The 15,374-nt window shown below is 37.9% G+C and overlaps 1 protein-coding gene across 1 annotated transcript; it reads right to left on the minus strand.

The window, feature by feature from the left end:
• Positions 1-981: 981 nt before the first annotated feature.
• Positions 982-14,974, minus strand: ddx23 (DEAD (Asp-Glu-Ala-Asp) box polypeptide 23). The gene is made up of 17 exons (XM_022663526.2): positions 14,845-14,974; positions 11,660-11,838; positions 11,193-11,312; positions 10,467-10,560; positions 10,314-10,379; positions 9,922-10,060; positions 9,039-9,172; positions 8,760-8,872; positions 7,828-7,971; positions 7,441-7,666; positions 6,061-6,206; positions 5,767-5,944; positions 4,820-5,062; positions 3,700-3,851; positions 3,397-3,505; positions 3,116-3,290; positions 982-1,625 (listed from the first exon to the last, which is right to left on the minus strand). Exons 2-17 carry the CDS (start codon positions 11,836-11,838, stop codon positions 1,402-1,404), a joined length of 2,442 nt encoding a protein of 813 aa, XP_022519247.1. The 5' UTR covers positions 14,845-14,974; the 3' UTR covers positions 982-1,401.
• Positions 14,975-15,374: the final 400 nt, after the last annotated feature.

The raw sequence follows: 15,374 nt of genomic DNA on the forward strand, positions 1-15,374 counted from the left end.
GTTATATATAATTCTACATTTTTAATAGTTTATTATTAAAGGGGAAAAAAATCTAACCCTACATGACCCTGTGTGTTTGCCACCAAAACCTAATAACTGGTTGCTGCAACCTTAGCAGCAACAACTGCAGTGAGTCTTTCACAGCGCTGTGAAGGAATTTTGGTCTATTCTTCTTTCCAAAATTGTTGTAATTCCACCACATTGGAGGGTTTTTGAGATTCAGGTTAGGACTTTGACTGTAGGCCACTCCAAATTTAAAAGACCACACAACATCCAAAGAACTGCAGGTCTTCACTTTGTTTTTCTTCAGCCATTCAGAGGTGGACTTGCTGGTGTGTTTTGGATCATTGTCCTGCTGCAGAACCCAAGTTTGTTTTAGCTTGAGGTCACAAACCAATGGCCGGACATTCTCCTTCAGGATTTTTTTTCTAAAATGCGGGACATACACTTCGTTCTCCTCAGTCCACAGAGTATTTTCCCGAAAGTCTTGGGAATCAAAATGTTTTCTGGCAAAATTAAGACTTTAGCCTTAATTCTTTTAGCAAAGCAGTGGTTTACATCTTGGCACTCTGCAAAGCAGACCATTTTTGCCCTGTCTGTTTTGTATGGTGGCGTCATGAACGCTGACTTTAGTAGAGTAAAATGAGGCCTGCAGTTCTTTGGATGTTGTTGTGGGGTCTTTTGTGACCTCTTGGATGAGTCGTTGCTGCACTCTTGGGGTAATTTTGACCAGTCGGACATTCCTGGGAAGGTTTTCAACTGTTCCAATTTTTCTCCATTTGTGTATTATAGCTCTCACTGTGTAGTTTACACACTACGTTTGTATATGTAGCTCAGTATTTAGACAAATCATGTTTATATATATATAATTCTACATTTTTAATCATTTATTGTTCCTGGTAACATTAATCTTCCTTCCGAATATCATTGCAATTCAACACTTCAGCTTATTTGTTTCATTATATTAATAAAAAGAGGAGATTTAAACTCAGGCAAACATGATTTATTATTAATTTACAGAAATAACAGTTAACATTAACACCTGTGTATGATCTTAACAGATTCAACTGACTCGCAAAATAACTCAATGACTCAAACTTGTGTACACTTTTTTTTTTTTTTACCATGTTTAAAAATGATTCAATAAACTGAATAGAAAAAAAAACCTCAGTCCAAACTACTACCCACAGCAGTGTGTGAGGGTATCTCCCCAACAAATTACAACATACAGTCTCAATGCTGGTTACTAGTTATGCCGTCAAAATAAAGATGGCATGTACGAAATATAACCAAGATCTAATAAGAATGATCTGATGGGAGGTACAGAAGATACAGAGCATCAAATGGAAAGAGAGATGTGGATATAAATGACAGTGTCCACTGTGACCAAATTTTGTCCCCTTAGGCAAAAATGGTCTCCTCTCTCCTCTTCTTGGTGAGAATGGTCCCAGGCTTGTGTTGGGCGTCGGGGTGGTTGGTGAGCTCTGGAGGACACGTGGAAACAGGGCTCTCCAGAATGGCCTGCTTCAAATCGTAGAACACGGACGAGTCTTCTTTGGTAAGGAAGGTCATGGCAACACCACTCTTTCCAGCACGACCCGTTCGGCCAATACGATGGATATAGTCTAGAAGCAGACGGAAAGAAAAAAAAATACTTTTAAGCATGTTTTTACATTTTCACACTTGAAGGTTCAGACCAGAGTCAGAAGCAAGGCTGAGGTGTTTGGCACATTGTATGTCTAAGATTTGATCCAGTTATTTTTGGTTTTAGTGAACGCACTAAAGGACTTAAACCTACATCTTGACATCACCACCACCACCCAAGTGGATGTGGTCTCCCTATACTTCAGGCTGATTATCTTCTGTGCCTAATTCTGTCTTCCAGCATGAATCTGACTCCCTTCAAAGCATTTTCAGACTTTCGGACCAATTACAGGAAGTTGAGGCAGGCTATAGTCATTAAATAAACAATAGAAGAAGAAAAAGAATCAGTGTTGTGTCAAAATCCGACTCCACTTGGCCTGCAGCAGCATTATCAGACCTGCCAACATGTATGCATTTTACGTAACAGGCATGCACACATTTTCACACATTTTTCTCCCTGTTTACACAGCCAATTACCCAACCCACTCATTAGGACTCCCCCTATCACTAGTGATGCCCCAACACCAGGAGGGATAAATGTGAAGTCAGCCACCGCCTCTTTTTGGACTGCTGCAGAATTACAGAGTAGCATCACAGCTCGCTCGGAGGAAAGCGGAGTGACTCGGTTCTGATACATCAGCTCACAGATGCCTTGTGCTGATCGACATCACCCTTTGGAGTGATGTGTGGAGAGAGCGCCATCTATCCCCCCAGAGAGAGCAAGGCCAATTGTGCTCTCTTAGGGCTCTGGTAGCTGATGGCAAGCTACATGAACAGGATTCAAACTGGTGATTGCCTGATTATAGTGGCAGAGCTTAGCACGCTGGACCACTCGGAGCCCCATGATTCCATCTTCTAAAGTATGCATGATTCGCTTGATCTTATTTTCCAAGTTAGTCTGTTAGTTGTTTTGATTTGTACTTTACAAATAAATTTAATTCTATTCAACGTTGAAATGTCTGCAGCATAGGTACAAGAGATTAAAACAGGTTAAACTGGTGATTCCTGCATCTACTGTTACTGTAGATTAACATTCAATTCATAAAGGCTTCAATGCTTCTTTTTCTTCCTCTATAGTTTAATTTTATAAGGACAGTCTGTCTCAATTTCCTGTTATTGGTCTAAAAGTTTAAACTGTTCAAAAAAAGTGATTTTACACTGCAAACAAGCAGGACCATGCACCTGGACTGAGAACACTGTATTGGTTGGACAAAATTCTGATCCCTTCAAACCTCATATGCTGACAAAACTGAACAGAGAGGTGTAAAAACACCCTTTATGCAAAACAAAATGTAACACATTACAATGGACACTGTAAAGCATCTTAAGCCAACCCTAATAATGACATACTAGACTATGAATTATGAATGAATGGCCTCTGATTTAAGCTGAATTTTGTCTGATGTGAGCAATAACAATAAGAGGAGCCAGATGGAAGCTTGAGATTTAAACCCTCCACCACAAAACTTACCCTCAATGTTTTTGGCCATGTCATAGTTAAGGACCATGGAGACGTCGTGGATGTCGATACCTCTACCAGCCACATCAGTGGCCACCAGGATGTCTTTGGCTCCGGCCTTCAAGTTAGACAGAGCGAACTCTCTCTGCTCCTGTCCTTTACCACCGTGCAGAGTACAGGCATTATACTGAAACAGAGAAGGAGAAGAATGAGGGTTGTGAGTTACTGGTGTGATAGGAGCATCTGATGTACTCTGACGTATAAGAACGTGATGCTAGAATCCTGTTACTTACGCCCATTTTCTCCAGAGACTTGGCCAACACATCGCAGCCCTTCTTCTGGTTGACGAAGATGATGATAGGTGGCTCGAAACCACGGGAGAGAACCTCCAGAAGCTTCTTTCTGTTTATAGGAAGGACAGAAAAGGGTTTAGATATGCAAAGACAAATCAGAAGCAAATATTAAATCCTCAGTCAAAGGGGGAACCATCCTTTGAATTAAACAAAATGCAAGTGGTGTAAAGATCTGCTGCTGTGTGAAAAAGTCCTCTATAGCTCTCGATATTGCATGTATGAAAAGCAAATGTGAACTCTGACCTCTTCTCGCCCTCGGACATCAGGATGACCTTCTGCTCCACTCTCTCGTGTGGTTTTCCTGCAGAGCCTATGTAGACGACTGCAGCGCGCCGCAGATAGCTTCTGGCCAGTCGTTCTACAGCCGGAGGCATGGTGGCTGTAAACATGACCGTCTGTAGGAGAAGAATGAGACACACACTATCAAACTGTGTGGCAACATGTGGGGTCCAACAACTAATCAGCCCTCTTGGGCCCAATACGCTATAGGTGCAAAAACTGGAATTACTGTTTTAGCACTTTCTGTTAAAATGTATTCATTCAAAATATTTGAATTACTATTTTGGGCAAACATATATGATAACTGAGTTTAAGTTTAGGCCCTGGCAGTTTTTTTTTCAGCAGAGCTTAACCAGTATTTACTTATTATTATTAGAACTGTGTTGTACATCTATGGCAATCTGTGTGGGTTGTAGCCTTTGAATCTACCCAATCATTTGTTAAGGCCCATTTCAGCATTTAGGGTTGCCAGATATACACAACAGCATGTAGACAGTATGCCGCAGCCATGGAAAAGGGGGAGCTGGCTAGTTTTCCACTGAACAGGTAATCACTAAGCCTCAGTAAGGTTGCTAACCATAGCTGGATTATTTACCACCACCACTAGCATAGTAGAGATGGGCGTTTTGGATGAAACATGTATATATATATAAAAATATATATTGTGTCAAGCCAATGTGTGTCAATCCGGCAACCCATGTGTGCGTGTGGGGAGGAGTGGGTGGGGCAGAAAACTGGAAATCGGACTGATGTAGCTATACACTATCAGTAATTATCTGCATGACCAAACACACTGTGATATACTGAACAGAGTACAGCCTTACATTTCCACTTAATAATTTTTCATATCTAGTTCTTCAGTATTAAATTATATATTTCCCAGCTGTAGTCAACAGAGTATGTTGAAAAGCTAGTCTTTCAAATACAAGGCAATTTAAATAAAAATATAGAATAAATGAATGAATTAAAATTAAATTAAAAAAAATCCAAAAAGAGGCATTGTCTTATGCTCAATAAGTTTGAACATTTTATTTACTAATGATGAAAGTAGATACTAATAGTGTTCTCTGTTCTTTGGACTGACCTGTCTGTATTTGTGTTTGCCAGACTCAAAGTTCTGCGTCATCTTCTCTGGGTCCTCAGCTTCATCTGTGTCCGGTTTCTGATTGGTCACTGGAATATATTCCAGAATCTTCTGGACATCAGGCTCGAAACCCATGTCAATCATCCTATCAGCCTCATCAAGTACCACGTATGTGCATCTGCCGAGCACCAGGTAGCGATTCTCCAACACGTCAATCAAACGACCAGGTGTGGCAATCACTATCTGAGGAGGACAAAGAATAAATATATAATAAAAATCAGATATATAGGACAGTTTTATTTAAAATATACACATCTCTGGAAAAAAAATGAGACCACTTTAAATGATGAGTTTCTTTAATTTTACCAAATTGAAAACCTCTGAAATATAATCAAGAGGAAAATGGATGATCACAAGCCATCAAAGAAAACTGAACTGCTTAAATTTTTACACCAGGAGTGGCATAGAGTTATCCAAAAGCAGTGTGTAAGACTGGTGGAGGAGAACATGCCAAGATGCATTAAAACTGTGATTATAAACCAGGGTTATTCCACTAAATATTGATTTCTGAACTCTTAAAACTTCATGAATATGGACTTTTTTTTTTTTTTTGCATTATTTGAGGTCTGAAAGCTCTGCATATTTTTAGTTTTTTCAGCCATTTCTCATTTTCTGCAAATAAATGCTCTAAATGACAATAATTTTGTCATTTAGAAATGTCAGTAGTTTATAGAATAAAACAACAATTTTCCTTTTAATGAACACAAACCTATAAATGGCAAAATCAGAGAAACTGTAGTGGTCAATATTTTTCAGAGTTGTATATAAAATTTTTTTTTTTTATCTTATCCTATATACATTTTAAACTGTATGTAATGTAATACATTAGCAATGTCAATCTAAAATTGAAACGTATGACTTGAAGAGATACAAAAGCAGCAGCTGACCTCACAGCCCATCCTAAGTCTGAAACCCTGGTCCTCTCTGGAGATTCCTCCAATCACAGCCACCGTCCGGATGCCCAGTGGTTTACCAAACTTGATGGTCTCTTCTTCAATCTGCTGAGCCAACTCACGCGTGGGGGCCAAGATTACTGCATACGGACCCTGATCAGAGTCCTCAATCCTGACAACATGCAAACAACATACTCATTAATCTCTACTTCAACTTTACTGTAAACATTTTTAAATAATCTAAATTAAACTTGATATCAATGATATCAATAGAATGACTCTTCTTACCGGTCAATCTTGGGCAGAGTGGTGATCCAGACCAGTAAGGGAATAAGGAAGGCAGCAGTTTTACCGCTACCGGTCTCAGCAACACCAATAATGTCACGGTTCTGTAAACCAATAGGAATGGCTTGCCTCTGGATGGGAGTTGGTTCCTAATAAAACAGAAATTTAAATTACACATGTAAAAAACAAAAGTCAAATCTATATTAGCAAATCTATCCACATCAAATCTATATCATCATATGCAATTATATTGCAATAATAAAAAAATACAAACTCCAACTCGTCTTATTCTTAAAAACAATCTCATTTGTAGATTTTTGTTATAACATTTCTAATTTTGTTTCACTATTATTATTTTACACACAATCAGGGTCTAGTTTAAAGTTACTAATTACAAAATAAACAAATGTTAACCTTATTTTCCACCATACAAGATGCACTTAAATTACTTTAATTTTCTTAAAAAGCGCTAGCTGTCTTGCCATTCAGAGGTGAGTATTATCTGCCTGTAGCCTGCAGCTAACCCTGGCTAGCACTGCTGGAGCAGCATTAGCATTAACCGCTAACCATGCAAAGCACTACCTCTTTCACCGATCAAAGGCGAGTATTATGGGCCTGTAGTCTGCTGCTAACTCTGGCTTGCACTGCTGAAGCAGCATTAGCTGTTAGCCCTTGAGCTGTTCAGAGGTGAGTATATGAACTATTTCCATACATAAGATTCTCCTGGCTTATCGAAACACCTAGGATTCCTTAGTGTAGTGCTGTCGAGTTGCATTAGTCGGTACTGTAAATAAATGAAAGGACTTTACTTACCAAATAAACAGTTTTCAGGAGAGAAATCTGTGTAGATTAATATCCAGCACTCATTTGAATTTAAAAGAAAATGTTTTTTTTAAATTAAGACTTACAGTTGTGTTTATTTAGCTTAGCTTTACTTAACATGGTTTACCACCCAGCAGTAAAACCTGCTGAATTAGAAGGACAACATGGTGACACCCCTCTTACTAGTGTCTCTTAAAATGCGACTTATAATCCAGTGTATCTTATGTATGGAAATAGACTAGAAAATAGACGTTCTTTGATAGTGCCTCGTATAGTGCGAAAAATACAGTATGTATGTTATTTGTTTCTATTGAATGTATTTAAAGATACATTTGGAATTCAAAAAAATAAATACATGTTTTGTAACATCACCAAGAATATTGTTACCACAAAAATAACCTGAAATATTGTGGTATAATTTTTTTTAGACACAGCACACTTTTGCGCTCAATGTGCAAAAACTGCGCATACCACAGAAACCTGTATAGGCATGAGCAGCGAGTGCTTACTGTGAATACACCCAAAGTCAAAGTACAGCACAGATTCCACATAAGATCCCACCTTATAGCCACACTTGTCGATGACCTCCAGGATGTGAGGCGGCAGGTCGAACTCTTTCCAGTTGCGGATGGGGTTGGGGATTTTGCCTCCCTTGGTGGTGATGCTGTAATCCTCCCGAAAGATTCTCCAGTCCCTGTCCGTCATCTCATCCAGCTTCTTCTGAGACCAGTGCCGGTCGTCCCAGCGCTGCTTAGCCTCCTTCTTTCTCATCTTCTTCAGACGCAGCCTGCACACGCGCGCGCGCACACACACGGGAGAAGGTCCATTTTACAACAGAGCCAGATATATTTTCACATTTTACAGCTTAAATGTGCACAGTTACAGAGACCTAAAGCAAATCCTTACTTCAGTTTTAAAGAAAGATTATATAAAAAGAGAAAAACTCACTCTTCCTGCTCTTTCTCTTCCATGGTGCGCCTCTTCTCCATCAGGTCTCCATAAAAATGAGACTGATCTCTCTTCTGCTGTTTGAGATCAATACCTGCGATAAAGCCACGGCCGTACAACTGCACCTGATGCTTCTCCTTATACCTGAAAACAGAAATACACCATGACTACTGCCTTAAAGCACAAACATGCTGATGATGCAGCATCAAAACACTACTGACCATTTCATATTACCCAAATATCTCAAAATATAGCTGCACCCAGGCAATAAAAACTAGAGATTTCCTGATTCAGTCTGATCCAGGTTTTTTATTTTATGAATTGGGTATTGGACAATTTCAGCTTCCAGTTCTGATCCTTTCTTTTTACTGCTGTATTCTAGCAGGGCTCCCTCAGGCATTTTCGAGGTGGCTTTAATGGACAATATTCACAACAGTGAGGAGAGTTCTCAGATGCTAACAAAACACTTTTTGTAGTCCGTACTGTGGAACTATTTTATAGTGCAATGTGTAATATATTATCTGTGGTTCTAGATCTTTGGCTATATTTGAGTTGCTTTTCTAACAAATGTTTTTTTTTTTCTATTTTGAGCTTTCTTTGCCCAAAACTACATTGGAAAATATTCTAATTTTTCCATTATATTTATTACACACATCAAACAGGAAGTGAGTTGACTGCAGTGTGTTGGGTAGGTCAGTCAGACTGGAATATAAGATATTAAACACATACAGCTGTAGATTTAAAACATCCAAATAAACTGATACTAAAAATAGTGATTTTAATTCAGTATTAATCAGATACAAAATGGACTGTGACACCCCTTAAGAAAATATCTGAATAAATATCAGAAATATGCCAATCCAAACAAACATATGTTGAAGCTATATTACACTGCAGTAAAAAAGTAAACACTTTACAGTTTCTGTACTTACAGTGGGTTATAGTCGATGGACGTGTCCTCAGAAGCATCCCACTCAAACACAAACTTCCTGTCGTTAAGGTGCCTGGTGCGCCGCCGTTTCTTCATTCCACCTAAATAACGCTCCTGAAAAAAACATAGGTCCACAATCATGAGATATAATGTCCGTCTTTTATAGATTTTTTTTTGTTAAAATAGTCACTTTTAACAGATTGCGATCAGTGTTTCCTACTGTGTTTTTTTTTATTTACTTATTTTTTTATAAACTTGTTTGCTATAAAAAGATTCTCACTTTGATGGCCTGGAGTTCTTTGCCTTTGTCTTTTTCCTCTCGTATCTTCTGTCGTCCCTCATCATCCTCGTTTCCATTGTTCTCTCTTTCCATTCGCTCTCTGCGTTCACGGCGCTCTCTCTCTTGAGGATCCTCTGTGCCATGAAAACACATTAACACACAGTCAGTACAGATGTTCCACTTAAGCAGGGCTGGGTGAAATAACTACATTCTTACATCTAAATATTGTGCAGAGAAATGACATACAATATACTATACAACACATAATGAAAATCTTAAAGTATAATGTTTAATTAATGCTGGAGCATGCTGTACATTTGAACAGATCTAACTCTAAATATAAATAAAATAATCATGCTGCACATTTAGCTCTGTTGAGTGTCATGCCTCCAGAAACCAAACCATTTACACACACCACCAACATATTGCCATTCTAAAAGATTTACTACCATCATGTTACTCTTTAAAGAGCAAAAAAAAAATGTGTAGATAGTCAGTAACCAGTAACAGTAACCTTGTATCTCAGTAGGCTTAGATACTAATAAAAGTAACAAATGTAATACTTGAATAAATTACATTTAAGATCTTGGATGGAAATCTGGCAGTTTTTAAGTCTTTTTAAGACTCTAAATGTATGGTTTTGAAAACCCCGTAGGAATACTGAAAACAAACGAGTCACTAAATTATCCCCATAATAATGATATTAGTCATTTCACTTATTCAGCCAAACACCATTTTTTTTTTGCCATTTTCGGTTGCCAAATATTTAGTGCATTCCTATTAATAATCCCACTGAAATTAATAAAATATTGAAATAAAACTTTTATGATCAGATTTTAGTCATGTTTGGTACAAGGTGGTACAATTTCCTCAAATTACTCACCCATCATCTTCCTCCCAATGTCCTGGAACACTCTCCTCTTCCGCCTCTCATCATCAATCTGTCGGCGGCGTTCTTCAGCCACTAGTTCTCTGCGTTTAATTGCTTCTGCCTCTCGTTCAGCCTTGGACAGGAACTTGGGCTACAGAAAATTAAACAGCAAGAAATATGAAAATCAATAAGAAACAAAATAACATGTAGCCTTCAAAGGCATTCAAACCCATCATACCATCTATGATCACAAACAACTAGTAATATACTCAAAAATCTCAACTCTACTTTGACTGAACTGTATTTAGGGCACATTTTGTCTCACATTTGTTAAATTAATTTGGAAAAAAAAACTGCAATTAGTACATTTTTCATATATTTATGTGTTGGTTTGTAGGACTTACTTTGGACTCGGCTTCCTCCTCTGCTTTCTTTTTAGCCAGCAGCTCCTCCAGAGACAGAGGCTGCACCTGTAAGAGCAGAGAGGAGTAATGAGGAACAGGTATAATGTGTACAGTGTGACCTACATAGAAACAATGTGATCTTTAATGGGGTACCTTCTCTTTTTTCTTCTCATCTTCATCATCATCTTCTTTCTTCACATCTTTTTCTCTCTTTATTTTTAAATCCTTGGATTTAGGAGATGCACTCCTGAGAAGAGAGAGCAAGATGGGTGTGCTGAGCAGGGCTGCACATCATTTTTAGGTAAGTAGTGAATTATTTGTCATTTATCTATCAATTATTTGTTTTGATTAATAAGCAATTATTTGTTATGCCCTCCTTCTCTGCAAAACAGGAGGACCAGTGAATTTTTTGGCTTTCTCTGTAACATGACATTGCGTTCAGTATCTCCTCCCTTTCTACTCACTGGTGTGTTTACGTGGATCTCCATCGAAACGTGGACATTAGACAAACAGATATTTTATTAAACGCAATGAGGACCATGGAATTCAGTGAAAATCAGTAGATAATTCAGCCTAATAATTTTGTCAGAAGATGTCTAAGTAAAACAAATACATGGTTGTTCCGGACAGGAATAAAATCACAGAGGATCCTCATAAATGAGAAAATTAACCCAGGACCCCCTGAGAAACTAATCCTATCCAGATAGGGCTTGAGAGTGCATCTGTTGTGTTTGGGTACTTTTGGAGATGTGTTTTTGTCAGCAGCACTCCATGTAGTGTGTTTCAGTTACAAATGAACAATCAGATGACAATCTGACAATTAGACTTTATTTTTATAAAGCAGAATATACAGAAAAGTGAGAAACTGAGAAAACATACCTTGATTTCTTACTACGATCTTTATCCCGTCTGTGGCTGTCCTTATCTCGTTCTCTGTCTTTACGGCTTCGGTCTCTGTCCTTATCTCTTTCTCTTTCTTTGTCTTTCTGACGACGATCTCTGTTGAGGACAAAAAAAAAATGTCATGTTCTTTACTTCAACAGACACGTCCTAGAGCAGGGGTAATGAATCCTGGTAATGTAAGGCCAATGCCCTGTAATGTTTTTCCTGCTTTTACACAATTACTTTAACTCAATTGGGGAGTTTTAATGAGTTGATTAGCTAGGTCAGGTTTGTTGAGAGCAAACCTAATTGTTACCATTATCAGTGTTACCATTATCAGTGTTAAGCATTATATAGGCTCACTGCTGATTTCAGTAAGGGAAGTCAGTAAATCAACATCAACACTAAAGAAAAAATAAATCTGCAGAAACTAAAAATGAGTCTGATTCTCTGGTCTAAGTTACCTGTCTGCAGATTTGGAGCGGCTGCGGGAGCGTTTCCGCTCACGTGAACGATGACGTTTGCGGTCCTTCCCTGGAGAAACTTTCCTTTCTCTCTCCCGAGACCGCGACCGGCTGCGTTTCCGCTCTCGCTCCTTTCCTGAGCTGTCCAGGTCTCTCTTTTCATTAGTTTCTCCAGCCATCTGTGAAGACAAGTTATACAGAATGAGCACAAAATATACTCTGATGTGGCTGATACACATAGTGCTGTGTTCTCTGCAGCACCGGTAGTGTAGTCTTAACCTCAGAAAGCACCAGCAAGTTATCCACCATATTTAAAGCAGATTATAGTCAATCCTTTATGGTCCATCTCTGGAGTGCAAGTAAACAATGATTTCTGTTCAAATGTTTTTGGTCGAAAAAAAAAAAAAATATATATATACATATATATATATATATATATACATACATATATATATATATACATATATATATGTATGTATGTATATATATATATATATATATATATATATATATATATATATATATATATATTTTTTTTTTTTTTTTTTTTCCCCTCCACCTAATTCACGTTCCACCCATGGGAGCACCACATGAGAGCATCAGTAATGCGGATCTTTTCCACCTGATTCTGATCCTATGAAAATGACGTGACCGGCCCCGAATCACAATTACATTTACGGATCGAGGCATCCCTAGTGTTTTTGTCTGTCTTTTTTTTATGTATTGATTAGATTGAAGCATTTAGAAGTAGACTGCAGCCCTTATGGTGTTTAAAATGGTGTTTAAAACACAATCTACAATCCACTATTAAAACATTCAGTGGCGTAAAATAACTGTTTACCCCATAAAAATTTATTTTGTTTTTGCATTTTTGTGTCATACTTAAATTTTTCAGATCATCAAATAAACTTTAAAGGTCACCTTCCGCGAAAATCCGATTTTTCTTGTTTTTTGTGGAATACAGTAGGTCTCTCCGAGTTGAATGTGTACACCTGCACATTAAACTGTTTTGCAGCCCCCATTGTCTGCAGGAGCTAAGCAAAGAAATCCCCCCTCCCCCCCTCCGAAAAACGGGTGAATTTTGAATTATCTTTCTGCCTACGTAGGCAGAAACTCACAGACCAGCCCACCTTGGCTCGAGAAACTCCCAGAGGCGGAGCTGAAGCGACGCAACATCACAGCTCATCAGTTAGGAGGTGGGAGGCAGTGAGCGGCAGAGCGGTGGAGGGGCGTCGCAGTGCTCCTAGCCAATCAGAGGAGAGATATTTGCATGCTGTTTGCATGTATGAATATTCATGAGCAAAGCTGGAATCCGGTCATTTTGGACACACCCCTAAAACAGTCCATTAAAAAAGAGCTATACAGAGACACCTGAGCACTTTTTTTTTACAAAAACGGCTCACATGTCATTCATTCATACTAGAGACCACAACTAGACATTTTAAAATGAAAGAAAAAAACGACGGAAGGTGAGCTTTAATATCAGACAAATATAACTTACGTAAATATAAAAAGCACTTTTTAAAATAGTGATTTCATTTATTAAGGGAAAATAACTATCCAAACCAATCTAGCTCCCCATAAATCACATGGAAAGCTGTGTTCAATTTCACTAACCACAACCAGGCCTGAATACTACCAGACCTGTAGAATCAAAAAATCACTTAAATAGAACCTTTCTGATAACATGAAGCAGCTAAAAGATTAAATTAAATTAAATTATTTTTTTTTATATTTACTACGGTTATATTTGCCTGATATTACAGTTTGTTTGATAATCTGAGTATTATCAGTACAACAAAAAAGCAAAACAAAAGAAATCTGCAAGGTTTCAACACTGGCCACACTACTACAATTGGCCGACACTGGCCACAGTTATGCTGGACAATATATCAATATTTCATCGTATTGTGATCTTGTGATTTTTTTTTATTGTATTGATAAAGAACTCTGACCCAAGTGTACATTTAATTAAAGAGAGTTTAAAAAATATGTTAAATCATGTGCAGCAAAAATGTTAACCTAAACAAATCATTGTACTAAATATTAAAGAGTATTTGAATACATTAATGTTTACATAGGATCTCCGGTGGATTTGGCGTTGTACAGAGACTCTAAGTCTGGGTAAGTGGCTTAACTACACTTAGCAGGGCATTACAGTAGAGTAACATATGACGTTACAAAGACTGTTTTTAGTGTAGAAATAACTTTATTTTAAAACATTTCTAACTGTTGTCTGCCTTACTGCCTCGCAGTGCTGGTCGCCAATCAGATGCGATATGTTTGCATGTATGACCTTTCATGAGCAAGAGCCAAAATCATATCTTTCCAGCCCCCACCCTCCACCTGACTAAAGCAGCGTTATACCTGATCACCAGAGCACTTTTTCACACAAAACAGCTCACAGGGCATTCATTTATACTAGAGACCACAACCACACATTTTAAAATTGATGCAAAAACGATGGAATGAGAGCTTTAAGAATCTGACATTCCCGGTTAATTTTGTCTGTGGACCAAAACACAATAAAGATAATAATATTTACAGGACATATAGCGTTAGCTTAGCTTACCTAACAGTAAATGATCTCCCATAACACTTCAACGTTAGGTTAACTGAGTTAGTAGCTACAGAGCTTGTTTTTCACCGGCCACTAAGCACACTTAACTTTGTGTAGTATTACTGGACCAAATGTAGCGTTAGTAACAATATTAACATTTACATTTAACGGAAAGAAAATGTTATTAATACGATAGTTATGTTACGTAACCGCTAGCGATAACTTTATCCGACACGAGTTTAAAACAGCATATCCTGACTTTACACTCATTATCAGCACGAACACTTAGATTAAGAGAAAACGGGTCACAGTTAACCAGGTAAACTCGGACAGACCCGACAGTAAAACGTGGTAATTCTATAATTTCTACAGAAATACAGGAATAATGTATTTATAATCGCGGTTTATCCGCCGTGGTAACGTTAGTTGGGTTACCGCTGCTCTGTTAGCTAAGCTAGTTAGCCTTAGCTAAGCTAGTTAGCGTTAGCTAAGCTGCACCGCTCGCGGGGAAACGCTGTAATTAATTGCACGGTCATTTTCACCACCTTTAAAACACGAGCAGTAACTCCACACAGAGCCCGCAGTTCCGACACTCGGTCAAACCGAGTTCAACTCAATAACTTACATTTCTGCTGAAGAAACAACACGCTTACGAACACCGTTCGTTTCACTGAGCCGCCATACTCTCCGACATCAACATGTGACGAACTTCCTGTAGAGGATCATGGGAAATGTAGTCCATCAAAGAAAGTTCTTCACTGGAACCTAAAGCAACAAAACATTTTAGTCTTCCAAATCTGTGTCTGTATAGCAATATAAAGCACACAAAGGGAATAAACACACTCCTACTTTACACCGAAATATCTTATTTTAATTATCAGTAGTCCTAACTTGTTAATATATATTTTTTTTCGAGATTTATCAGTACTTTTTGCACATTAGATACAGTTTTATTCGAAGTGAGGGTGGGTAGACCTCTGGGTAAATTGAATAATTATTTTAATAAATTGAATAATACAATTAAAAATATATATATTTTTTAAAGAGCAGGGTTATCCTTAGATGACATTGTGGGAATGACAGAGAATTCTCAGACATGTTTAGATAGCTTCATATTTTATGAAAATATCTAAATAAATAAAGTCCAATATATTA

The sequence above is a fragment of the Astyanax mexicanus genome, chromosome 13 (genome assembly GCF_023375975.1).
Source record: "Astyanax mexicanus isolate ESR-SI-001 chromosome 13, AstMex3_surface, whole genome shotgun sequence".
In the NCBI taxonomy this organism is placed as follows: domain Eukaryota; kingdom Metazoa; phylum Chordata; class Actinopteri; order Characiformes; family Acestrorhamphidae; genus Astyanax; species Astyanax mexicanus.